Raw genomic sequence first — 27,573 nt, forward strand, 5'->3', positions numbered from 1 at the left:
ATTTCCACAGGTGTATTTAAGGCAGCATTAACAAAACCTCGCGATACCGCACTCCTCTGATGCGACTTCGTTTTGCCTTAGCAGGTTCAGCTAGCTAGCTAACCACGCATTAGAAAAACTCAAGGTAAGAGTATCTATATTCGCAGATATAAATTGCGTTTTATTACACAAGACTACACCGCGTTATGAATATTTGTACATTAGCAAACGAGAACCTTGAAATGAGCTAACGACTAGCATTAGCACGGTTAGCCCCAGACCAGGTTAAAGACATTAGCAATCGGTATATAATAAAGCGAGCTCCACTGTTTAAGACGACCTCTTGCTTAGTGTCCGATTGAGTATTTATCGTTTTAATTTGCTATGGAGCCTTTATATATATACATATGTGTGTGTGTGTCTGTGTATGTATGTGCTTATAAATGGCTCTGAATAACAATTACTTTTGTAGTAGTTTTTGTTTGAGTGTGGAAAGTTTAAACCTGGGTTAATATTGGCGAGCTAGCACCGTTAGTTTACAGTAGCTGCTCGCTTAGCACAGGTCAGGCATTTCTGCGGTTCTCCATTAAAATGTGGCACAAAAATGCACATAGATTACAGCTTTTCCATATGTTCACTGGCCACATATTTACAGTGTGAGAATACTCATTGTAGCTGGTTTTCCACAATTTCTTAAAACCAGGCTCCAAGGTAAAGTTACGTTAAATTTAGCTCTAGTTCTCTTCCTTCTTTCGTTGTAATTGGATATTCTTTTTATTCCTTCATGTTTTTCAGACATTTACATAAAGCAATTCAAATAATTTAATAATCACATCTCTCTAATATTTAAACACTGGTTCTCAGAAGTTCTCTTTTTTCTGTGAGGATGTTTCCATCGCTCTGTTCACATCAGTTCATTTCCTCCCTCCTGATCTGAGGTGAATGTTCAGTCTTAATAGCGTATCCTTATCTTCTTTCCCAACCTTCTTTAATTGCCATTCATGTCACAGTAGCAGTCACAGCTTACATTTTCTGCCATTTGCTGTACATGATCCTGTGGCTTAGTGCCTCTCCACTGGCTCCTGTTTTCTTTGTAGAGGCAACATTTGAAGAATGTCTCTACTTCATTGTGTTTCAACAGAAATAAGACATTCTCCAGAGAAGAGGAGTTCCCCTTCACTTTGTCCAAGTTTACTCTTTGCACAAGATATTAACTGACATTGACATCCCCTATCCTTAAAATATAGATACTGTTTAGCAGCCTGGCTCATTCTTTATCTTGACTTGCCTGTACTGAGACGTTTTGAGGTCCTCTTTGTGGCGTCATGTCTCAGAAGTCGCAGTCTGATGGAAATCAGAAACACTTTGCGGTGGGTCGGGGACTCCTGGCTGCTGCAGAGACCTTGAACTTCACCATGAATGAACAGCGATCCAGCCGGCAGATGGGGGGTGTGTCCTCAGGTGTGGGGGTGGTAGGTGGTGGCATGGAGGGCCAGGACACCAGCTCCCAGATGTCCCGACATGGTGGCAGCAGCCATCTTGGCAGCACCATGAAGCTGTTTGCCAGTTTGGGGCTGTCGCCCTCTGACCTGGACGCTTTAGCTGAAATCCCTGAAGAGGACATCAGCGTGGAGACGCTGCCACACATCCTCATGCAGCTAAAGAGCCGCAAAGGAGACACAGGAGAGCGGCGGGTGGCGTCCTCCATATCCTCTGAAGCTGCATATCGAGGAGGAAGGGACAGCTGGGATGACATGCATGTCGGGAGGATGGGTGGCCCTTCTATGGGTCAGGGTTCAGCCCGGGCCCAGTCCTCTGCAGACTTCGAGTTCAGTTCCCTGCAAGACATCACTCCCAGCCGGGGATATAATTTAAATTACAGCAGCAACAGCAGCGGTGGTGGTGGGGGTGGGGGCAGAGACAGGCCGTACTCTGAACTTTCCCGCCATGACTCCTACAGTGGGCTTGGTATGGGCCCCCCAGTGTCCGACCCAGTCTTTATGCAGAGGAGGATGGGCTCCCCGTCAAATGGAAAAGTCCAAGACTTCTTGGGAGTCATGCCCACCATGTTCCCCCATGTGTGCTCTCTTTGTGACTTTGATGTTCATTCCACCATGGTGAGTACCATCCAGCCTCCTTCCTCTTCTCGGACTAACTTTAAATGTTTCAGTGCAGACAACTGAGCTCAGCTCAAGTCTTCTGTCCACTTCAGTCAGTGACAGGTGGTAATCATTCCTTGTGTTTGCAATAACTGGAGGTCCAGTTTACATTACGTAATTTCCTTTTTTAAATCACCTCACAGCATGCACTTTATCCTCGTTTTCTTACACTGAACACCTGAAACTGCAGCATAACACAGTCAGGTTTTGGTCTCTTCAGCGATCATCCAGTTGAACATCGTAAAGGAGTAATCCACCCAGAAATTCAGTTCTGGTTATTATCTCATTTCTTCATCTTTGAGTCAGATAATGTGTTCACAGTCCCATTGCTTACAACACATTTGAAACCTGGAAGCCAAAACGGAACATTTTCTTATTAAAATTTGACATACCGTACATACATACATGCTGCATCTCAGTGGTAGATTTCAGTCTGAAAAGTGTCTCCATGAGAATCGATGCATCTCAGTCTGATACGGTACATCATGGACCAATCGACAGTCGTGTACATGATTACATCACTTACCCTCTGATCTCTTAACCTCAGCAGTATCAGCTGTTCAGTCCAGGAGTTGCAGATCAGTGGTGCATTTTTAAAAACAAGTACTAACAATTTAAACCAACCAACCACCAAACCACCAACATACAATACTGATGTATGTTACATAAGTCTGGACTGGGTTTCATTCAATCTAAATGCAGTTCAGAAGCCACTCATTGAAACGGAAACCCTTATATATTTTTTTTATTATTATACTTTATTCATCCCAAGCTGGGAAATTACTTCTCTGTATTTAACCCATCACTTATTGAAACACACACACACACACACATGCAACATGCAGTGAAACACACAGGAGCATTGAGCTGCCATTATTGAGTCTCTTTTTAGGTAGTTTGCTTTTTGAAATGAATACACGTTATTTATTAAAATTTGTCCTACTTTTACAAACTATGGGGATTCTCCTGAGCTGGCAAGATGTTGGTTTTTCAGCTCGTCGAGTCTCTGTGACGTTCATTTACCTTGTGCTGCAGCCGCACCACTGAAAACAACACAGGGAAACTATTTATCCTGCTTAATATTAATTCAGTGGCTGTGTGGTTGTTGTGCCGGATGTTCATAACAATAGCTGAAGGTCAGCTGGTTGTTGCATTTGGCTGTCGTTTGACTTTTTTTCAGTCATTCAGTCTTGTCAAAATGAGGTTAAAGAGCCGATCAAAGATCAGTAATTAAAGAATCGTTAAGGGATTTGTTGTGCATTGAGCTTAAAGAATGCTGGTATTTTTGCCATTTTTCGGAACCCATTCCAAGAAATAAGCTAATATTTTACATGTATTGCCCATTTGTGTTTACAGTGGGATTAATTGTCCCATTTCTGGTGTTAAAAAAGAACAGTTTCTCAGTAATTTTCAGCAGACCCCACATTCTGCATTCAGGTCTGTCACTTTTGTTTTTAAAAAGCAGCCACAGCCACAGAGATCACTGAATTCTGTTTTTTGTACATTTCTACTATGTGACACAGTCGGGTGGAATTAATTTCTTTGTGAGGAAAATTAAGACCTGTTGCTTTTTATCCCAAAGCTCTTTTTAGCTTAAGTTGAGTGAAGCTTCAATATTTGGGTGAACTATCCCTTTAGCATAAGTTGATCCAGTGGTGAAACAGCTTGTTGAGCATCAGTAATTCTCTGCTTGCATCTGTAGGAGTGGAACCAACACATTAATGGACTTCAGCATGCTGAAAACAGACGGATGCTGCTCAACATGTGAGCCACTCAGACACACACCAATAAACGCTTTCCTCACAGAAGTTTGTTCTGTTTGGAGATGTAATATTTTCTAAATGTTTCAGGTATCCAGAGTGGAACCCTGGTATGTCCTCAGGCAGAGGGTAAGAGATGCCCATTCTTTTCTCAGTTCTGAATGTCTCTGTTAAACAATCCCCCTATGTCATTATACATCAGGGGATTTGAATAGTAAGAAGTGTGTTCAAAGTTATTTTCCATAACAGAAACTTGGCATATAGTAAATCCATCCAAACTAGAAGATCTAGAGAAGATCACACTAACCGTTTAAATATTTACTGGACCTCGCAGGTTCTTAAGCATTCAGGTTAGAGAAACCTCTAGGTTATGAGCTGTCAATTTACTGTTGTGGAAAATGACTTTAACAAGTTTGATGACTTACTGACAACTGGTTTCTTTGTTCCAGTGGGAGTCTTGTGGACGCCCCTAGCCTGTCTGTTGGGCTTCTTGGACCTTCCTCCATGTCTTCAGTCCAGACAGGAGGAGGGATGTCCTCCAGCTGGGGTAAGACACTACACCAGCATATTATTACTGTTATTATCATTGTTGTTGTTACGTTGTTGTAGTAGTAGTATTAGCAGTAATAGTGTTAGGAATGTTAAATGAAAAGTTTAAACAGCTACACAAAAGCACCTGAGCAGTGTGTCTTTGGTGACAATAATGTATCCACACTGTAAATATGAAATGGTGATGTTAACATTCAATGTGCTTGTGTTTCAGGGGGAGTTGGAGGTCCTGATCTGTTGGGAAAGAACCAGCAGGGGCAAAACAAGGTCAGTTTGTACTCGTCTCTTGCTATGTTGTTATCATAGCAGTTATTACACATGCTCATACACACACACAGTTATTATTTTTATGTGATTTTAAAACTAATCTAACAAAAACTAATCAAACCATAAATCAACATATCTTCCATCTGTGCTCCTCAGCTGAGAAGCCGAGTGGTGGTGGTGAAGTATGATAGGAAGCCTCTCAGCAATAAGACTCTGTTCGCCTTCACGGAGCCATTTGGCTGCCTGAGGGAGCACCTGGTCCTCAAGAACAAGGTGGAATATCTATAACTTCACATCTTCTTATCAGATCAGTCATCATGTTCAGTGTCAGCAAAAGTACAGAAATACTGAAACATCTGTATGGAGTTCAGAGTTGTTTCTTTGTCGCCATCAGGCCTTCTTAGAAATGAGCAGTCATGAGGAGGCTCTGGACATGGTCAACTACTATGAGCAGCACCCAGCAACTCTGTATGGCAAACCCATCACCTTCTACCTGTCCAAGAGGCTGCTGGTCATTGAGGTAACAGCAGCCGCCATCGTCCTCATACTGCATAACACAGATGTATGTCCGTAACACAGTCTTTTGTGTTTGGCCCTCAGAAAGGTGAGCGGTCGGCGGACAGGTTGATGGAAAGGTCGATGGACAGACCTGTCAGGGAGGTCAAAGGTCATGGCAGCCATGTGGTTTTCTTCTCCAACCTGCCCAGAGAGGAAGAGAAGAAGAAGGAGCTGCTCACTATCGCTGGGCGCTTTGGCACTGTGGAGAAACACCTGTTCTTAACTGACCAGGTAAACTGGGAGACATTTAATCGGACACTTCCTGTTTTCACTTCCTTGTTTTTAGAACCCTGCACTAGTTGAAAAAGTTCGGATTACTTTTATTTTGATAATCAGTGTTTAATAAGACCTGATTTCTACATTACTCTTCAAATTATGTGGCAGTATATGAAACGTATTAACACAACTTTATTTATCATGAGGCAAGTGTAGAAACACAGCAAAAGTGCTGATTAGGGACACATTTTGGAAGAAATTTTTAAAACTTTGATTTGTTATTATTTTCTGCGGTAAATTGACTTTACATTGAAACTAAAGATTCTTGGTTCCTGGCAGCTTTATACTTTGTTAATTTGACAAAACAAGAAGCTCGTCAACAACTGCTGCTCTGCCAAAAAAAGTTCCTCCTGCTGCAGTTTTCTGTTCTGTCTGTAAGAATGGATGAATCAGCTGCATCCTCTCAGTGATATGATCGTAGTCTGTCTGTCCAGGCGTTTGTCCAGTTGGGGACTCCGGAGGATGCAGAGATGCTGGTGAAGTATTACAGCGTTAACCCGCTCGTCATCAAAGGAAGACTGATCCGCCTCAACATCTGCACCAAGTACAAGACCCTCAAGTGAGTGCAGAGCTTCAAAACACACCTTTAGTCACCTGATTACCATGATGACAACGTCTGAGAGTGCCAAGGAGCCAAGTGACGAAACTCAGAGGGCTGCAGTACGCGGTGACATCATCAATCAATCAAACCAGTCAACTATTAGCAAACACACATGAAACATGATGGGCATCATTCTACTGCAGACCGATTTATTTTTTTGGACTGTTTCTCACCTGTACCTGACATTTCTATGTTTCAGTGTGAACCGGAGACAGGGTGGGTCTACTGGAGACAATCGAAGCCAGAGGAGCCGCATCATGAACACCACCTCCACCCCCTCCGCCATCTCCCGGATGTCGTCCAGCTGCCTCAGGAACTCCTCGTCCAGCTCAAAGGCCAGAGAAGAGAAGAGTGAGGAGGTGAAGAAACTGAAGCCTGAGGAGAAACCTGCAGCAGACGATGAGGAGGTGTCAGGAGTGATGGCGGGGGAGGACGCGGGGGAGGAGGAGCAGCTATCTGACAGAGGTGCAGAGGGGGAGGAGCCAGAGCGTGCAGACTCTGTGAAGGAAACAGTGGAAGAGTCTCAGGATGTTCAACAGGGGGAGGTGAGAAAATAGAAAACATGGAGGATTGTGCTGAAGCTTAATTAACAAACAACAACGATGCTGGGATTACATGAAGAAGAAATTCCGCACAAAGATAAAAATATAAAGAAGAATTACAGATAGAAGGTGCAAATGAGAAGTTCTGGTTTGCAGCTGCAACCAGCAATTATTTTGTTGTAGGTTTAATCTGTTCTATTTTCACAATCAAATATTCATTTAGTCTGTAAAATGTCAAACAGATTGTCATCACAGTTTTCCAGATTCCAAAGTAACATCTTCAGATTTCTTCTTTTGTCCAACCAACAGTTGAAAACCGAAAGACTCTTCATTTCCTGCCATAGATGACAAAGAAAAGCAAGAAATCCTGACATTTAAGAATGTGGAATCGGCACGTTTGACCTTTCATTTCATTGAATATACTGTGTATATATACAGGTTCCTGATGGCAGTGATGACACTGATGACACGCCAGGAGGTGTGGGTAGGGCTGAGGCCAAGCAGGGGGAGTCAGGGGGACAAAAAGAAGGAAGAGAGACTGAAGAACAGGAGGACAAAGAAGAAGCAAGCGCAGGGCCTGGAGAGAGCTGTGAGGCGGTGGAGGGAGATGCTGACATGGTATGCTGTCATAACAGTTTCATTGCTGTGGAATTCCTTGCCAGCTGAGCTCAAGACTATGTCTGAGTTTAAAGCATTCACCATTAGGGTCAAGTCTTGGCTTACAAGTAACCAAATGTGTACCCATTTGTAAATATCACTGTGAGAGTGAGAGTGAGCGCTGAGTGAATTAGTGTTTTTAAATTTTGTTGGTTCTCTCTCTTTGTGTGTGTGTGTGTGCGTGCGTGCATGCAGAAATGGTGTGTGTGTAGAAAGGCCCAACCAGGGACAGGAGTTGTGAATTAGCATTAGCTATAAACTCTTGTGCAATGCATCAGCTGCAATGTTTTTTTTTTTTTGTAACTATGTTTGATTGCACTTGTCCCTGTTAAATAAATAAATAAATAAATAAATACAGTTTAGTGACGAATGGAGACATGAAGCGAGAGAACTGAAGAATCCACCAAACTGCAGTAAAAAGTCCTTATTTTATTGTTTCTGATTGTCAGGATGTTGTAGAATTTCCTTTTCTGAACACTTGAGGACTTTTTGTCTGCATTGGCTTAAAATTTAAAAGGGTCACATATTTAATTTTTGGAAAACTGTGTAGCATTTAGTAGCTTTTCTGGAGTTTTCAAATGTGTTTGCAGGGGCAGCACTTCTTTTTTTTCAGTTTTTGCAAAGTGTAACTTAAAAGGGACCTTTTTATTTGTGACTGTTTTGTCCAGCTGAAGAAATCTGAACATTTATGTTGTTTGTTTGTTGTTCAGTTTGAGCCTGACTTCCTGGAGAACATGGAGGACTTTGTGACCCTGGATGAGCTGGCAGAGGACGAGGACGAAGAAGACAGACAGACTGACACCATAGGTAGCTGATGATAATTTACTTCACAAGTGAACATTTTCCTCTCTCCTTTTTCATTTTGTGTGTCCTTGATTCCATTACTCGCCTTGTCTCCTTTGTCCCTCCCAAGTGAGATGCCAGCAGAGGGGCTGAAGCAACAAGCATTTAAAACAATGAGACATCTGTGCTTTAGAACTGAAACGGTCATTTCAGAAATTGAGATGACTCTGAGATCAATTTCCAGGTCACAGAGGAAAGAGGAGGCAAGGAGACACAAAATAGAGAAATGAGAACTGCCCTGAAAATGTGCTGATGTTTACTGATGTGTGACCTTTTTGTTTAATACCAAAATGTCCCTGCAGCTTTACTTTGGCTTGTAAATGATGATGTGACCAATGGTGATAATTTTACATGAAAAATGTTTGAAAACAAAGCTGACACACTGATCCTTGTGTTTTTCTCTTCTTCTCTGCAGACAACACAAAGAAAGGGGTATGTATCTGTACTCTGCTGGTTCCTTAACGCCTCCTGAAGAGCCAAACACCTATAAACAACAAAAACAGGCGGTCTCTCTGGACAAAAAGTGTTTTGTCTCTGTAAAGAAAGTTGTCAGTGCTGAACACGAACTGTGACAGTTTTCTTCTTCTCTCAGGGTATGAGGGTGGTCAACATCTTTGGTTTCAGGCGAGGTCACAACTTCCTCAAAGAGCTGCTGGCACTCGCCGAACCTTTTGGGAAGGTGGTAAAACATCTGGTGCTGGATTTAAGACCTGAGGTACAAATGACTTCATACAGCAGTGTTTCATTAAAAATCAACTCTACCGAATGTGAGTGTCCTCAGGAGACAGAGCTACACGGAAATGTCTTTTAGTGACAGCTGATAGCGGGAGTGTGTTGTCAGCCCTAGGCTTCACTCTTGAATATATTTAAATCCATGTTTTCTCCTCTTTGGCCTGATCAGGCGTACTTTCAGTTTGAGACCGAAGAAGAAGCTCGAGCGATGGCCAAGTTTTACAGTGCTAACGTCACAGCATCTGTGTGCGGCCGCCCTGTGAGGGTCAGCCACTCCCTTAGTTACCCCACCATCCAGGTGAGAACCTCGGCTGTTGGACTTCACCTGAGTATTCGTGCTGAGTTGCTCTGATGAAGTTATGTTTATTGTCTTCAAAACAACTATGAATCATGTAACAGGGAGCCGTAGGCAGATCCTTCTAGTCAAATAAGACAGAAACTTTTTTCCATGTTCGTCCCTCTGTGAGATTTGTTTCTGCCTGTCACATCATTTTACTTCAGCAGTTAATTAATGTGTCTGGCTATGAAAAGCTAAACCACCCAAAACTAATGTCCTTCACATAAGAGATTTTATTTTGAGTTTAATGTAAATTTCCTTATTCTTTGTCATTCAGTGTGGCTCCAGTAAGGTGGTGTACATCGGCGGGATCCCCACCAGTAAATACTCAGATGAAGACATCCTGAAACTGGCTGAGCCGTTCGGGACAGTCAGGAAGTATTTCACCAACAGGATCAAGAGAGAGGTACAGAAGCAGGACTGAGTGGAGTGAGCCTGATGTTTGTGGGTTCTGACATTGAAACTGTCTTTCTTTAGTGTTTCATTGAGATGGAGAAAGCTGAGGATGCAGAGAAAATGGCTGAACACTGCAAAGCCAATCCTCCAAAGTTCAATGGGAAACGTCTAACCATTTACGTCAGCAGGAAGTACAGACAGCTCAAACACGGGTGAGTTTCTTCCTCATTTGTTTAAATAACTTAATTATCTGGGGGGAAAATATCAAATGTATCAAAAAGCAAATCTGTCAGCCAGCTGCATCACTTCACTTGAACTTTCTTCAGACATCGATGTCCGAGCATGAGCAAGAGAGAAAATAGCAGCACGTTACCAAAATCCCCCAAACACCCCGATGAACCTCCAGCCAAGAAACCCAAGGAAGAGACGAGACTGGAGGAGGACGAGGGGGAAACGGACAAGAAACTAAAGGAGGAAGAAGAGAAAACAGAGTTGAAAGAGGAAGAGATACAGAGTCCTGAGGTGAGCAACGCTGATGAAAAGAGAGAAAACCCAGCAGAGAAGATTCCTGAAGTTTCCAGTCAGGACCAGATGAGCGGCCAGGAGGTGAGTCGCAGAGAACAGCACTTCCTGTTTAACCCTCTGACTGTCTGCTCAACCATTTGGTAGAGCACATTTTGAGTCATTGAATTTAAATCAGCCTTACTGAGCTATCTCTACCATTCAGTCAAGGTATGCTATGCTAAAAAAAATAATAATAAAAATAAAATAAGATTTTTTTTGTTATTAGTGCCTAATAACATGAAAAATAAAAAAAATATATATATATTTTTTTCTTGGAGTAAACATTAAAGGGTTAATAAGCATGACGTTACTTAAAGGAGCTTTAAGCACTTTCCAAACACTGTGCTGAATGTCAGACGTTTACAGAAATCACAAATGTCTGTGCACAGACATAGAAAAAACAACATTCAATGTGACTTTCTGAGGAAGTCCAGCCAGTATTAAAGTCCTCTTAGAGCCTGGTATTAACATCTGTCCTGCACGATCCAGTCAGCAGTGGACAGATTTGATTCCATCAGTTCACACCTGGTATTACACCGAGTGATCAGATCACCATATCACTCTATCTGTAAATAAACATATACATCTCAAGGACAAACTGGCACATTGTGTTTTATACAAAGGAGAAGATAACATTATAGATAAATCGTAGAATTTGTCTTAAGATATGATTCAAAGTTGAAGTAACCCAACAGCTCACAAAACTGAAACAGTAGCCAGTAGAGGTTACGCTTTACTGTACTTGTAGAGTTTGACACACTTTAAACACAAAGCAGACAGGCTGGAACAGTGATGCTGCCACAAACTTCTTACAAGGAAAGAAACAACTTCATTTGCTGTACTTTATTTACATTTAACTACAATGTTTTCTAGTGTTCATCTTCTTAGTTTAGCACATTAGTATAGCTTCAGACAGACAGACATACTGCCAACCAAACGTGAAGTGACACTGTTTTGTGCTGCAGGAGGTGAAACAGGAGGAGCAGGTAGAGGAGATGGGGACTTCGACCAGTCAGAACGGACAGATGGAGACTCCACCGTCGGCTGAAAACAAACCCAGTGTGGCGTCTCTGCCGCTGCCCCCCCATGACCCCAACAACCCGATCGGTGAGAAAACGGGATGTCTCTTTGACAGAATGATTCTGTGTTCGCTCAGAATATAATACAGTTTACTGACAGACTCTCTGCTCATAAGCATGGACTCACCACCAGAAGTCCTCATCAAACTCAGTCAAAAGTTTAAATATTCAGAGCATTTCACACAGCTGCAGAAAGAAGAGAAGGAGGACGTGTGAATTATTTTTAACCAAAAAACTCAATATTTAATACACTCTTTAAATAAATAGTGAAAACAAACACTTGTCATTAATAGTGTTGTGTGTTTGTTCAGGTGTTGAACATGTGAAGATGGGTTATTACTGCCGTGTCTGCTTCCTGTTTTACTCCAATGAAGAGACGGCTAAGAAGACACACTGCAGCAGCAAGGCGCACTACGACAAGCTGCAGGTGAGACGTGGCTCTGTCCACACTATGACACACTGGAAAAAAAAAAAAAACAGCTGTGGTTCGTCCCTTTCCTTTGCAACAGGATCAAACTGTAATGCATTCGAATACATCTGATGAGACAAATGAAAGTAAGCTAAGGTTTTGTTGTTTCAGAAATATCTGGAAAAGGAACAGACCAAAGCAGAGAAGAAGAAAGGGAAGAAGATGACAGCGTGAAAACTGGTGATTTCATCACCCCATAGGAGTTTTACTTTACTTTAGTTAACTGTTTTTGTCAAACACCGACGACACAGTGACAAGTTGAGGGTTTTAGTCTCTGCCGCTTGTCAAGTGGGAAAACAAGAGTCTTTGAACTATGTTAGAGCTGAAAAATGAATTGCAAAATTAAACAGGCTTTCGTCTCAATCTCACACTCACGTTTCTGTGTCCACATAGAAGCGGTTGATATATTGGTTGTTTGAGGTTATTACTGCTACACACACCAATAAAATGAAAGGGCTCTGTTGTCTTTAAAATATTAAGACTAAAGGAAACCAATGAATATTTGGCATTTAACCTTTAAAAAAAGTTCTTAAATGTTTAATAGCAAAATGATCAACAGATTGCTATAAAAAAAACAAAATAATTCATTCATCTTGCAGTCATGTTGGGCAGACGGACACGTGAGTGTTGGATTACAGGAATAGTTCAACATTTTGGTCTTATGCTACTCCGATTAGCACCTAGCTTAACATAAAGACTGGAAAGGCAGGGAAACAGCTTGTTGATCAGATCGCTGAACACTAAACACTAAACTGTCAAACTATTTCTGTAAGGCTCTTTTCATTTTAATCGAGAACAAACTGTTTTATGCCTGAATGTTTCTGTTGACAATGTTTTACAAAATAAACCAGTTACCTCAAATACAAATCGTTTTCTTTGTTTATGAAAAGCGAATTCTCAAACAATTAAAAGCAAGAGAAATAAAACGCAAAATTGTAACGTTTTCCTCAAATTTCTGGGTAAATAATAAAATAAAATAAAATAAAAAACATTGAACGCGTTTGTTTCAGTCTCTGGTGTTTGATCAGGTTTCATTACTTCACCTCCAGATGTTCAGCTCGCCCACGGATCTTTGCCCGTCTTCTCCTAAGAAACAAGAGTCGCTGTTAAAATTAGCGGAGGACAGCTGCAACAGCCTGTCAAGAACCTGGAAACTCACCTGGTACTTCCTGTAGTGTGCCAGGCTGCTGCAGTGCTGCAGTTTGGCTTCGTCCTCATCAGCATAAATCAGCTGACACAAGTTACAGAAGTAACCAACAACTGGTCGAACAAACTCGGTTCCTGCAGGACAAGAACAACGTGATGAGGTGACAGTGAATGCATTGCTGCTGCTGATCCAATCAGGAATAAATGCATAGGTAACACAACAAACTAATAGCTTTCTGTTTTAGTAGTTACCCACCGTTTTAGTAGGAAGTCATGCAATACAGGTTAAGTATGACACCAAATAGGATTTTCTTACCAACAGGTTTGGTTGGTTTTTGCAGCTCTGTAGTGCCCCCTGCAGGTCTAGACTGTTGCTCCGTTTGGACCTCAGAGTCCTGCAGCCAATCAGCAACAGGTTTAAAAATAAACAGACCTCAGATCATTAGTGAACAGTATATACAAAGAGACACCCAGTGTGGCCCAAATGTTTCTGTCCCCTGAAGAATAAATTACGAATCTGAAGATGTCTGAAGCAGCTGCAGCAAGGACAGTTTTTCTGCTGAAACAAACTATAGCTGTATTGCATTCTATACGTAATCGTCTTTCATGTAAAGATCTGCTTTTGAGCCGGAAGTTAACGGTTTTAAGTTAGTTGAAACCTGAAAGTTTTACATTTGAAGATATGTACATTAGAACATGTCTTCAGTTGTACCTGTTCAGTTTGTGGTTTTGGAGGATCTCCAGCAGGGTGTGGTTTATGCTGACTCTCTGAATCCTTTGGTCCTGGTCCAGGCATCTCCTCTGAGCCTTCCTCCTCCTGGATCTCCATCTTTTCATCTTCTGGTGCTTCAGCGCTTTCCAGCTCCTGTTTTACTTGAATCTCGTCACTTGAGTCTTTCTTTTTCTTTTTAGCCGCCGAGTCATCCTCACCAGTCTCTTTTCTATTTAACATCTGATTTTCTTGACTTGGCAATGACTCATTTTCTGGAGTCTTTATAGTAGCAGACACGTTTTCAGTGGCGTCCTCCTTCTCTTCAGTTTGTTTTTCTGCTGTTGTTCTGGAGCTCGTTCCTGCTGTGTCATACGACTGCAGCTCCGGAGTCTTTCGGGATACTGACTCCTCCCCTGAAGTGGCCGACTTGATCCCTGGTGTTGTTCTCAAGGTTTCTTCTGATACGTGTTTGTCAACTTCTGAAGATTTTTTACTGGCCGTCTTGGGTGCTGACTTTTTTTTTTCCTTTTTAGATGACAACTGTTTCTCTGGAGTTGTCTTTGGGGACTCCTTCCTTCTCGTAGACATCCTGCTGGACTCGTCCCTACTTTTTCTGTCGCTACTGCTGCCTTGACTCCTACAGTCACTCCTCTTCTCCTTTTCTTTGTCCAGAGAAACCTTCCACCTATAAAGACAGTATTCAAATGGATTCAGAGTAAATGACCACAGAAATCCGACAGGTGGACAGGATCAGTCAGGAGACAGTTTGGACAGACTTACCCGTTGGGGAGTGTTCTGTATTTGTCGGACATCTGGATGGTGAGTTTATAGCCAAAGAAGGTCACTGGTTTAATAGTCAGCTCTTTAACGGCTCTCTGAGCCTCTGAAGAAGTCGACATCTCAATGAAACCCTGAAACACACAAACACTGAAGATGAAGAGAAGCCATCAAACCGAAAAGATCCCTAAAGTCTTGGAGACAGATTCTCCACAGTGTCAAACAGGAGTCAGTGCTGAGTCCAAATTACGTTTTTAACTGCTTTAAAGTTCAAGACAAAGGCAATGTGACCAGAAAATGAAATGTGCATTGACGATGGAGAAAAGTCAATGGAGACCGATTTAACAAGTTCAAATTCAACAAGATTATAACACAATGCAGAAAAACTCCACAAAAAACCTTTTTTGACTGGGAAAATATAGACAAAACCTGGACGAGGCCACGGTCGACATTCCATACTACTTATTTAGTAGAAATGTTCCCAACTGACTGATTTCCTGACATTTAACTGTGAAGTTTAAACTCTGAAGAAACTCAGAAAACAGTCAAAATGCATCGTGTACAACGTAAGAGCAATTTGAAAATGTTAACCACATTTTTCAATAACATCTTAAAGTGTTTTAAGTGAGCCAAAGCACAAAGTTGACAGCCACTGGTGCCCTACACACACTTTGCTCTAAAAATGGCTCCTGCATGAACATTAACAGAACAATAATAATTAATTGAATAACAGATGAGTATCTCTGCTGCTGATCACCAGGGAAGCAACATTTAAACAAGAAGTCAACCATTTACTACGCTAAAATAGTATGAGAGGTTTTGAAGCATGTCTGAAACCAACAATATGTACAGTGCATACTATTTCTGGGGAAAGATTACTGTATACACTATGCACACTGTATACACTATGCTGTCATAAACATCCCACAATGCAACAGCAACAACATAACAGAATGGTGTAGAGCGACCAAGACAGCTCTGGCTTGATGTCATTAACTCTTCAATAGATGTAAGCAGAAGGTTAAGTGGCTCCAACTGTCATGGTACTGTTTATTTACACTAAAGTATATTGAATGATAGAACACATACTGAGTGAAAGAAAAGACGAAGAGAAACTCACATAACCCGGAGGTTTGTGGAAGTAGCGCACCACTGTACCAAAATCTTGCACCAGTTTGGTGAACTCGGTGTCGGGATAGGAACACGACGGGAGGTTCCTGAAGTAAACAACTCGGCTGGACTGGAGACAAACAACAACAAATCCTAACATCAACAACACATCTGAGAACCAAAGCTGTACTGTACTGATCGAAATAAATTTTTCTGCTTACTTTACGGTTGTCTCGGAGTGCTTCATCTGCAACAAACAAACCAGAACATTTAAGTCAAACTGGAATAAATTAAAAAAAAGGTTTTAAAGGCTAAATATTAAATTTAATGATCATCAAGACTTTAGTGAGTTGAGTTTAGATTGCACAGCAGGGCTTTCCAGACCCTCTGGGTTTACCTTTGTCATCAAACTGGTCTTCTTCCAGTTCATCCAGAGTGATGCAGTTCTCTAAGTCTACTGGGAAATCTGGCTCCTCCTGGAGACAGACACACACAGAAAGACAAGTGAGACCGGTGATACCACTAGCTGGATCACCTGCTTCAGGTTGTCTTGTATAGAAGTTTAATTAGTGTTGTGTCCCATCAGTCCTGTAAACTGACAAGATTGGTTATCCTGTCAACAAACAGATCTGGGATCTGTCTGCTGACATGAGACTTTAATCAAACTAACAGTCCTCAGGAAAAACATCTCAATTCATCTGTTGCACAAACCTGCTCCTGCGCTAACTTGCAATGTATTCTGGATAAATTAAGCCAAAAAACATTTTCTAGTACCTGGTCGTCCTGCAGCTGAGTGTCCTGTTTCTCTGTCCCACACACCTCAACCACCTCCTCCTCCTCCTCCTTAGGTTCCTCCTGCTCTTCCTTCAAGGGTTCTTCTTTCTGAAACTCCTCCTTCCCTGTTACTTCTTCCTCCTGCTGCTCCTGATCATCTGCCTCTCTATTTTTTACCTCCTTCTCTTTGTCTGAAATGGACATCAAGAGTTTCTTTCAAATCTGTCAGTGGTTTACAGTTTCTGTTTTCAGTTTGTATTTCTACCTTCTTCAGGAGAGTCTGTGCTCTCAGCAGTTTCCTCCATTGTGTCTTCAACCTCACCGTCCTCCTCTTTTTCCGCATCATCCAGTGTTTCCATATCTTCATCCTCCAGATTCTCTCCATCCTCTCCGATCACCTCCATCCCTTCAATGTCGCTCTCTTCTGCAGACGAGCTGCACCATCACATTTTCACTACTGTGATCTTTTCATACTTTGGACTCAAATGACTGAATATAAAGCAACAACAAAGTTCTGTTATTAACATTAGAACCATGGGAAACTCACTCTTCTTCCTCCTCAGTCTCTTCTCTCTCTTCAGCTTCAGGTTTGAGGTCTCTGACAGGAGCTGGATTAGGGCTGGTCCTGAACTCATTGTCTGTCGAGGTAAGAAGATCCTCATCATGTAGGGTTATGCTTCAGTCTATGTGTATAAATATTTGTCAATTTAGAAGACATTACCACAAAATCTGAAACTGATTTTTTTACTACTTCATAAAATTTTATAAACCAAACAATTTTAAAAAAATGTTCAGTTACAACTAGTTGTGGAAATCAACTAAATTTTCTCAAGTACCGTATTTTCCGCACTATAAGGCGCACTTAAAAGCCTTCAATTTTCTCAAAAGCCGACAGTGCGCCTTATAATCCGATGCGCCTTATCTATGGATCAATATTGGTCAATCGTGGCTACCGTAGTCAGGGGGCGTGGCCGAAGTAACAGATTTAAGCGCACTGTGGATAAAACGGGAGCACGTACGGTGAATGTTCGCACCACAGTGAATGAGAAGTCGTCCTTCACTGTAGTTCTCGCTTGCCAGGCTAATGGCCAGAAACTACCACCCATGGTTATTTTCAAGAAGACCTTGCCAAAAGAAAACTTTCCAGCCGGCGTCGTTATCAAGGCTAACTCGAAGGGATGGATGGACGAAGAAAAGATGAGTGAGTGGCTGAGAGAAATTTACGTCAAGAGACCGGGTGGCTTTTTTCACACAGTCCCGTCCCTATTGATCTACGACTCCATGCGCTCCCATATCACTGATGGAGTCAAAAAACAAGTGAAGCACACTAATTCAGTGCTTGCCGTCATTCCGGGTGGATTGACAAAAGAACTCCAACCGCTAGATATTGGTGTCAACAGGGCATTCAAAGCTAGACTGCGAACTGCATGGGAGCAGTGGATGACGGAAGGCGAACACACGTTCACCAAGACAGGGAGGCAGCGCCGAACGACATACGCCACTATCTGCCAGTGGATCGTAAATGCCTGGGCTGATATATCAGTCTCAACTGTGGTCCGAGCTTTCAGGAAGGCTGGAATCATCGCTGAACTACCAGACAACAGCAGTGACACTGACTCGGATAACGACAACGTTGACGAGACGGAGCCGGGCATGTTGGATGCCGTATTCGCCCAGCTGTTCAATTCGGACACTGAAGAAGAAGAATTCGAGGGATTCGTGGATGAGGAATGAACTGATAAAGTGAGCTTTACGTGTTTCTTCTGTGTGTTCACAACTGAACAAGGTTGGTCATATTGTGAATATGGACAGTAACGTTTGAGCAACGTTGAGTTATTGTTAAATGGTTATTGCTTTGCACTATTTCGAGAGTTACTATATTGTTATTTCACTTACGTTTGAGCTACCGTAACGGTATCAGACTCTTTTTACTGAATCGAGGAAAAGTTCCCGTCCACTACGTGATAAAAATGTTGCACTACCTGTTATACCTTGCTGTTGTTAAAAGATAAACTGTGTTGCGAAAATACTACGCCGCTGACATTACCTCGGGAAAAATAACACAGCTGTTAATTCATTTTGGGAGTGAACGGGGTTGTTATATTGTTATTACTTTGCACTATATCAAGAGTTACTATATTGTTATTACACTTACGTTTGAGTTACCGTAACGGTATCAGACTCTTTTACGTGTTTACTGAATCGAGGAAAAGTTCCCGTCCACTACGTGTTAAAAATGTTGCACTACCTGTTGTACCTTGCTGTTGTTAAAAGATAAACTGTGTCGCGAAAATACTACGTCGCTGACATTACCTCGGGAAAAATAATAACACAGCTGTTTATTTATTTATTATTTATTTTATTTAAGAGTGAGCGTAGTTGTCAGAACGCTGGTTTGTATTCTATTAATAAAGTTTGACTGACTTATCTGACTGTTTTGTTGACATTCCCTTTAGCGCAGCTCCATCTAGTGGACGCAAAACGCAACCCGAGCCACTGCTGTAGCTTCTATCCTATGCACCTAAAATAGGCCATTCATTGAAGGTGCGCCTTATAGTGCGGAAAATACGGTACTTAAATACATTTCTGAGGTTAACTGCTGCTTATTTTTAACTTTTAACTAATGCAAGCCCACTGTTTGAATATTCTTTTTTAGCTTATGCTATTGTTGCAGACTTAATTTTAGGTTTTATTTGTTGCCCTGAAACATTTTAATACTATCTAATCTAATCTTTCTAATACATAGAATCACCTCCTGGTGGTACCCGCAAATAAATGTTCCCCAAAGATGGTTTCTTTCATTTTAGGTAGTTCTTATCACACTGATGTTTGTTCAGGGTTATCAGAATCAGAATCTGAATCGTCTTTATTGCCATTGTAAGTGAAGAGGTTTCACATTACTAGGAATTTGTCTTAGTGATTGGTGCATACATAGAATGTAAGAAAGAGTAACATATAATAGTAGAATAAAATAGAATAAGGTTTAGATTAGTTATTTGATGCTATAAAAAGGGGCTGAAATGTCATGATTGACAGCTGAGTGCTATTCCTGATCAGGTCAGACAGGTGTGGGCGGGAACTGAATATCACTGCTCCACCTCCTGATCTCTACTGCACAGACTCTGGCTCCAAATGACATCATCACACACTATGGAACACTATAGACGCACTCGCATATGGGATATTTTGGTTTCACTTTTGTACAAAGAGAGGAATTTGAGACACGTCAATTATTTTCGTGTACAGTTTATGGTCAAGCATGTGAAATATTTTGTAACTTTCAATTTTCTTACCAGGTGGCTCCGTTTTCTTTGGTATTGCCAACTTTCCTGTAGAACTGGACCTGGACATACTCTCTTGGCTGGACTTTTCTCTGGACATGGAAATGGTTCTTGTTGTTTTGTCTCTACTGGACTTTTCGCTGGATGTGGACCTGGTTCTTGTCCTTTTGTCTCTGCTGGATTTATCTCTTGACCTGGACCTGGTACCTGTGCGTCCGCCCTGGCGGGATTTATCTCTGGACCTGGACCTGGACCTGGTTCTTGTCCTTCTGTCTCTGTGAGATTTATCTCTGGACCTGGACCTGGTTCTTGTCCTTCTGTCTCTGTGAGATTTATCTCTGGACTTGGATCTTGTCCTTCTATCTCTGCAGGATTTATCTCTGGACCTGGACCTGGTTCTGGTTCTTCTGTCTCTGTTGTCTTTCACTTGGTCCGTACTGTTCTTTTTCTTCTTGCTCTCCATTGCCTTGCCTTCCTTCCCTCGGCTTGAACTCCTCGTTTCCTCTTCGTATCGATTGGCCAAAGCGACCCGCCTGCAGGATGACAGAAGGCGTATTGGTACTTATCAATTATCCATCAGAATTAGTAGATAAATGTCCTGTCAGACTCATCATACTCACATGAGGGTCTTGTATTCTCCAGAGAAGGAAACTTTGATCACATCATTGTTGATCCTCAGAGTGTTGGAGGAATAGTAATCCACCAGCTTTTGAGCATCAGGAGTATTTTTCATCTCAACAAATGCCTGTAAAATAAATACAACTGATGTTACAGTGACGTTCTATGGTACAGCCTGGTAATACTAGTGAAACACAACAAAGGACTTGTTTATCTGCAGATAAACATGAGCATGGGAACACTGATGGAGACTGTCTGCAGTTTCAGTGAACTTGAAATAGTTTGTCAAATAAACATCAGTATCTCCCCTCTTGATTCCAGTCATGTATTTTAGATTTTAGAGTGTTTGGAGGAAAAGATTTCAGTAGGACAAGGTATTGAAATTTGTCTTCAATATCAGTCAAGTCAAATTTCCCTCCAGTTTACTATAATGAATATAAATCATAAGTTTAAGTTGAAAACTCTTCATCGTCAGTCAAAGTTACTCCTCAGGATGATTGGCTTCAGTTCTCAGTTCAGTTTGTTTGCCTGTAAAGTAACCAATGCCGTCTGCATATACCAATCAAAAGAGATAGAACAACTGAAGTACTTCTCTGTTCCTCAACTGACCTTCCTGTTAATAGGTCATTAATGCATTCACAAAAAAGCCTAAACAGTGAAGTTACAACCTCACATCAGCTTACAGACAGTGAAGAAGAAGTTATCTTCTCCTCAGTGACTTGGATCAGAACCAGAATATTCTGATAAATCTCACCATAGATGGCAGGAACAGCGTGTAGAGTGGCCTGCCGAAGCGTTTGACAATGCTGATTAGATCTGATTGGCCATACTCTCCTGATGGAGCCGGAGTGAAACTGACCACCTGACAACTCTGGGGAAAACACAAAACGTATATGTTTTTTTAAAGCGTTGCATGTCAAAATACATTTGTGTAATGTGTGTTTCAGATCATTTTGTCTACTTCGGAACGAAACAGTTTTTCAAATATTACTTTTCAGACACTGGGCCTCCTTTTGATCATACATACATACATACATGCTAAATGCAGCAAAGTGCACAGAGTGTATGAAGATGAAAAAAATACATGCTTAGTCATTGTTCTCATTGTTGAGCCAATCACGGTGAAGCATGACAACAGCTCAAGGAGATGTTTCTTCAGGAAATCATACAAACTGGCGAATACGAGTTATAGCGCACCAATCTGATGTGTGTAGAGGTGTGCGTGCTGACCTGCTGGCATTTACATGTAAATCAATGGAGGTAAACTATGTGTGATGACATTGCAGAACATATGTATCCTGTAGGGATTTAATGAACTGAAGGAGAATATGTAAAACCTCTCACTTGTGCCCCAAACACACACCAACACACAGACAACGGCACTGCCTGCACTGAAAGTGAAAACACCACAAAAATTATTCATTGCCTTTCAGTGTGAGCTGCTGGTCAGAACAAAACCTACCTGGAGGAAGCTAAAGGTGCTGGAGATCATGAACTCCATCTGTTCTCCATTCACCGCTGGAGGATAGTTAACGTGGAATTTCACCAAGTCCTTGGCTTGGTCAATGGAGCCCAGCTCCAAAAATGCCTGCAGGGTTCACAGCATATTTATTTCCAAAACATTCAATGGGATGCATGTATGCCTGATTTCTCTCAAGTTTGTATGTCCAACTGTCATTACATTTGCTTTGCTTTGTCTCCTTGCACCAACTAGCTACTGTGATCTCCAGTTAACTTTAAAACCCTCTTCTGTGAGCGTTTACAGAGAAACGTATCTGAAATTCAGCATAAGTCCAATTTCAAACGTGTTTCTACTTTAATGAATGTAGTGATGAGAACATGTGAATTTGAATTACCGTATTTTCCGCACTATAAGGCACACCGGATTACAAGGCGCACCTTCAATGAATGGCCTATTTTAAAACTGTTTTCATATATAAGGCGCACCGCATTATAAGGCGCATAGGATAGAAGCTACAGCAGTGGCTCGGGTTGCGTTTTGCGTCCACTAGATGGAGCTGCGCTAAAGGGAATGTCAACAAAACAGTCAGATAAGTCAGTCAAACTTACTTAACTAACTAACTTAACTTATCAAACTTTCATTGGCACCCACAAATTATTAAAGAATCATAAAAACATTAATACTTTGTATGGTGTTGAGGGATGTGGACTTACTAAAGACGGAAACATGAGGATCCTGATGATCTTTCCAAACGGTTCGGCCAGTTTCCTCAGGTATGCCTCATCCACAGAATTAGCGGGAAACCTCACACACACCACTTTACCTTTCTCTGAAGCCTGATGGGAAACACACACAGACACACGATACTTACATTATTTCAAGTCAGACACACATTGGAGAATTTCTGACATCTTATGTGTCTTTACCTTCTTCTGAGTTCCAGCTGGCTGGACATCTGTTAAACAGAAGAAAGCAGATGTGAGCACAGTAATTGAAAGGATAATATTATGGATAGCACACAGAAAACAATAAGGTGTCTTTACTGGAGTTCTGATTGGCAGTCTGAGGCTGCTGGTCAGGTTGTCCTTTGTCTTTCCACTTGTCTGATTGGTCGTCAGCCCTTCAGTGAGAGGACAGATTTGATTCATGATGTTTGTTTGTAGGTCTTCATTAAAACTCGATAAACAAAAGCTGTTTAACAAGGAGATGCTATTATAAAGTCCACAGTTCAGTTTATAGACATGGGCACAGGGCATCGGTTGGTTTTAGTGATGTATCACACTGACCTGCTGACCGTCTCCAAGCGACAGTCCCAGTTAGGAAACCTGCCATAAAGATAAAGCAATAAAAACATAAAAGATCATCAAGAAATAAGGCCCTGAAAGCTTAAAGGTGCAATTTGTAAAAATAGAATAAAAACAGACAGAATACAAAGGTATCCACAAAAATATTTATTTGCAAAAATTAACAGTGGCTATGACTCTGGGGACTAAAAGGCAGGGCAGGCAGGGAAAGGAAAGACGTGAAGCAGCAGAGGGGAGACAGTTTTGGATATCAGCAATGGGAAAAAATGGCATGTGGCATAGGAAATATTTTCACATCTTACTTGGTGAACTGAGCTTGAACTTACTTGGTGAGTTATTTTGGACCAAACCAGATTTTGCAAAGACAAACCAAGACAGTTGAAGTGAGCTTTACTTTATTTATGTGTGAATCAAGTGATTTTAAGGTGAGTTAAGCTCGTTTTAGGTTGGTACAAGAGAGGAACTTCAGTTGGTGTATGAAGGTGTATGGTCAATTTTTTTTGTTTAGTAAGAAAGTCAGTGTAAGAATTTTTTTTTTGTGAGTTTGTTGTGTTTACTTGTTAGAGCTGCTCTAACTGGAAAGTGTCATGAGACAACTGTTGTTGTGATCTGGTGCTATATTAATAAAATGAACTGAACTGAATTAAACTCGGAGAGAAACTGAGCAATCTCTCTACTCAGATCTCCAAAACTAGGGAGGCTTCTAGATGTACAAGTTGATATTACAGACAGGATGGACCGGGGCTATTTGGGTGGCATGCTGACTTCAGTAGACATCTCTGCTATACAACACATAGACATCTTTAACATAACATCAACACCGTTGCTTCTTCACATTCTGTCAGTGATGTTAGTTGATAATTTTATTGTTTTAAACTTTAAAATATGGGCCACATCCCACAAATTTCACCCTTGAATGTTCAGTTAACACCAAACAGATTTATTGTACTTTGGCAGTATACTATCAAAATGACAGTGAATTCCTAGATGGGAGAGACAAGTGTGGAAAATCTACCCATATGACTGAATGTATTTAAAAAGAAACATACCGCTGCAGGAGGCTAAGCTGTCCATCTGCATGATGAGTACCGTTTATATGCTTAAGCCACACCTGTAAAACAAAAAACATGAATGTATCTGTTCAGCTTCACCGTCTTTACCTCACAGCAGTCGTAACCCATCATCCCTCTGCAGGAGGAAGTCTGATAATCAGCTGAATACAAATCCCTCCATCAGACTCTGGATCTGATTTTTGACCTCCTTTATTAAAATACGTCAAGAACTAGTTACAGCAATACACTGCGCCCCACATGGGAGGGGGAGGAGGAGGACAGGTGTTACTTACCCTCTCTGACATTACAGTGATGGCACACAGAGAACATGAGTACGGGTACACCGGCGGAGTCGTACCATGGAAGTCCAGAGCTTCTTTCTTGGAGGGTATTGAGGCAACTAGCTGTGTGCTGTTCCTGATGGGAGAGGATTCAGTATCACGGCGCTCCCCACGAAGTTTTAGAAGGAACTCTTCAGAAGGAGGAACTGACCTACAATCAGCTGGTCTCAGCTGAGAGAAATGAGAAGGACGAGTTCTGCTGTCTCCTCTTGCTGAGTCTTGAGACAAAACTGTGCCTGTCTTACCATATTCAGTGGGTCCTGATCGGTGGCTGTAGTCATTAGTAGAAAGTGAACCAATGTCTCTGTCTGCCTTACCATACCCGGGGAGTCCTGATCTGTGGTTGCAGTCATGAGTGGAAACTAGACTGATGTCTCTGTCCGTCTTACCATACTCCCAGGGTTCTGGTCTGTGGTAGCTGTAGGATGATGATGATGATGATGATGGTGGTTCTGGGTCCCCTCTGACAGAACTGGTGGTCCTGGGATTCCCCCAACGGTCCAGGCCAGATGAAAGAAGAGTAGGTGTCAAGTGGCCCTTTGGATACTGGAGCAGCTGGCTGCAGGGTTGATCCCAGCTGCCCGTGGAGGGGCTGAGAGTGGGCTGATGTGCAGAGCTACGAGGATAAGCCGAAGAAGAAGAGGAGGTGGAGGAGGAGGAAGAAGATGGAGTATTGAGAGGGAAAGGTTTAACAGTACCCCTCTTTCCTTTGATCTGTTTGAGGACTTGAGGCAGGGACTCAACATTAAGAACGTCTTCAGGCAGCTCGGCCAGCAGGGCCAGGTCGCTGGGCTCCAGACCACAGCTGTTCAGGATACTTAGAGTGCCGTCCTGCATCAAATGATTTCTGGAGGAGGACGGATAGGATGAGGAGAAGGACTCTTGAGGCGGCCTGTGTAAGTCATTATCTGTTGAAGTGTGGCGGCGGTCTGCAGAGCTGAAAGGTCCAGGAACTGGCCTGAGATCGGAGTCTGTCGGCAGGCGTCTATATGGGTAGTTGTGAGACATGATGGGAGAAGAAACGCTCGGAGCGTTTCCTGCAGACAGAAGGTGTCAGGGAAGACAGGAAATGTAAAATCTGACTTAAAGGGAACAAAGAACGAAATATCATCCTGCGAAAAAAAAGGATGACAACACTGTGACTGAACACAAACATGGCCAGTTCGGGTTTCTGAGAGTAAACAGGATAAGTGATCTTTGGAACACCTGAGATGTGTTGTAAAGAAAACTGAGGAGTTTTGTATGAACTACAAGACCTTTAACGGAACATCTTAACCAAAGAAAACATCTTTCAATGTATTTCTGATGCACACACACAGATATTCTTTGTTTTGAATACATGTGATAGAATCCACAAACATACATATTTAAATGTATTTCTCAAAATGTATTTATCACAAACGAATTTGGATATTGTTACATTTGTATAATGTTTTTCATGTGTGAATTTCACTGCATTTCTGTGTAGGTGCTTTGAAACTTCCTGTCATGGGTCCATTCATAAATGCTTTCTTAGGCGAGATGTCCTCTTCCATCTCCATACTAACCAAACATGCTATCATTTTCATGAAGCACGAGACCATCCAAATCTGTAGAAGCAGGGAAGCACCGTGACAGTCCTGATCGTCATCACCATCCAGCTTCACAGAGAAAGGCTTATGACACTGCATCCTGGATACTCCAGTGTACATTCTTATGTCAACATGACAATCAGTGGGCTTGATGAGGTTGTGAACATTTTCCAATTCTTTCTAATTATTACCATGTGGCCCACAGCAAACCCGAAGCAGCACAGGAAGGCTCAATGTAAAACACTGAAGCTGCTATAATGATTCTGCAGCGTGTATCTACATTAATCTGAGCAATACTGATCAAAAATGAAAATAACCAAGCGGGCTGTACTGGACGCTGCTTACATCACGGCTAGTATAAGAGCACCCTCACATAAATTTGCAGAAAAATACAGGTTATCACTGATACAACAGCGGCTAATACAAGTATAATATAGCATATAGTACCAAGTGTTGTGTTACACAAAAACATACGTTAATGCTGCAGGATCACTAGATATAATAAAAATCAGATAGAGATAAAAACATAATCGTTTTCTGTCGGTGACCAGATAAAGAAAGTTGTCCTTTATCTTTACCATTTCCAAAATGTTTAACGGTTATGACAGAATGCTAAAAGCATTAGCTTACCGAGCTAACGCTCCGGGCATCAACAATGTAGCTTACGGATACTAACCGACAGAGAGGTGCCTTGAGCAGCGAGCTTACCTTAAATTAAATACGGAGCTCAGCACTGACTTGCTTGTTTAGACAGGCGGCAACAATTCACAAGTGAAAACGGTGTTATAAGCGCAGACAACTGCAGAAAAACGGACTAGTTAAAACAAAGCTAACTAACAGAAAGAGTCTCCTTTTTCGTTTGATGGTGGTTATTAAATATCGCTTAAAAATCGCCCATTACCGCCACCTGCTGGAAGGGAAGGCACACTGGAAAATAAAATAAAATAAAATAAAATAAAATAAAATAAAATAAAATAAAATATTGTTCTGAGGGTCACAACCAGTCTCTGGCCACAGTTTTTCTTTATATTGTGTATCTTTTGATATTGGTAATGAGCTACAGTAGCCCTTACACAGACAAGCTGAATTGAAATGAATAAACTCAACTTGTCACTGTCTGAAATCATCAGTAACTGAACCAGAGACGGAGAAATACTGTTTAACACAAGACAACATTAGACTCAGATTTATTTTGCAGATTTAAATTAGATTTTAAGCATTTTCGTTGGGAAACTCTAGCACAGTGACGTCTGAATTTTAACCATTAGGTGGCGCTGGAGGACTACTTTTTAAAATAAATGCTTGTGCTTCTATAAGCCTTAAAAAACAATTTTCAGTTTTACTACTGTCACTAACATGATACAGTAAAGGTAACAAATTAATAGTTTTATAAAACTTAGAATTGAAAAAAGAATTAAATTTGAGAAAAATTTGTTACTTAAATGTACATATGTATTTTTATTTTTATTTACTGCACAACACAGCCCTCTAAAAAGAAGCTAGCGTGTCCAGTAGCACAAGTAGAGGGATCAGTATAATAATATATAACTTAGTTAATATTTAATTCAAGCACATCGGGTGGAGTCATGTGCTCTATGTAATCACAGCACCGGCATCTTGTGAGCCCTGTGATGTTCTTCAGAATTAGTTTTAAAGA

The 27,573-nt window shown here is 41.5% G+C and overlaps 2 protein-coding genes across 6 annotated transcripts; one reads left to right on the forward strand and one right to left on the reverse strand.

Annotated features, from left to right (window-relative positions):
- Positions 1–5: 5 nt before the first annotated feature.
- Positions 6–12,635, forward strand: matr3l1.2 (matrin 3-like 1.2). 2 transcript variants are annotated; one of them, XM_046405547.1, is made up of 22 exons: positions 6–124; positions 1,121–2,096; positions 3,841–3,902; positions 3,989–4,027; positions 4,348–4,445; positions 4,662–4,714; positions 4,871–4,987; positions 5,109–5,234; positions 5,315–5,503; positions 5,983–6,107; positions 6,349–6,694; positions 7,130–7,309; positions 8,059–8,155; positions 8,607–8,623; positions 8,784–8,906; positions 9,093–9,221; positions 9,538–9,666; positions 9,738–9,868; positions 9,983–10,262; positions 11,186–11,327; positions 11,611–11,726; positions 11,880–12,635. In XM_046405547.1, exons 2-22 carry the CDS (start codon positions 1,305–1,307, stop codon positions 11,940–11,942), a joined length of 3,354 nt encoding a protein of 1,117 aa, XP_046261503.1. In that variant the 5' UTR covers positions 6–124; positions 1,121–1,304; the 3' UTR covers positions 11,943–12,635. The 2 variants fall into 2 exon arrangements, with proteins under 2 accessions (XP_046261503.1, XP_046261504.1); XM_046405548.1 differs by having other exon boundaries at positions 20–124; positions 1,077–2,096.
- Positions 10,936–26,817, reverse strand: matr3l1.1 (matrin 3-like 1.1). Of its 4 annotated transcripts, none has more exons than XM_046405545.1 (23): positions 25,893–26,332; positions 24,298–25,382; positions 24,002–24,063; positions 22,935–22,973; positions 22,692–22,768; positions 22,575–22,603; positions 22,362–22,484; positions 21,649–21,774; positions 20,941–21,057; positions 20,189–20,313; positions 19,581–20,101; positions 16,835–16,925; positions 16,553–16,722; positions 16,288–16,478; positions 15,911–15,989; positions 15,735–15,760; positions 15,524–15,643; positions 14,407–14,537; positions 13,627–14,311; positions 13,231–13,309; positions 12,928–13,049; positions 12,812–12,854; positions 10,936–11,485 (listed from the first exon to the last, which is right to left on the reverse strand). In XM_046405545.1, the coding sequence occupies exons 1-22, from the start codon at positions 25,897–25,899 to the stop codon at positions 12,822–12,824; spliced, it is 4,038 nt and encodes a 1,345-aa protein (XP_046261501.1). In that variant the 5' UTR covers positions 25,900–26,332; the 3' UTR covers positions 10,936–11,485; positions 12,812–12,821. The 4 variants fall into 4 exon arrangements, with proteins under 4 accessions (XP_046261501.1, XP_046261500.1, XP_046261502.1 ...); XM_046405544.1 differs by having other exon boundaries at positions 10,936–11,758; XM_046405546.1 differs by lacking the exon at positions 25,893–26,332 and adding an exon at positions 26,625–26,817 and having other exon boundaries at positions 10,936–12,854.
- Positions 26,818–27,573: the final 756 nt, after the last annotated feature.

The sequence above is a fragment of the Scatophagus argus genome, chromosome 12 (genome assembly GCF_020382885.2).
Source record: "Scatophagus argus isolate fScaArg1 chromosome 12, fScaArg1.pri, whole genome shotgun sequence".
Classification (NCBI taxonomy): domain Eukaryota; kingdom Metazoa; phylum Chordata; class Actinopteri; family Scatophagidae; genus Scatophagus; species Scatophagus argus.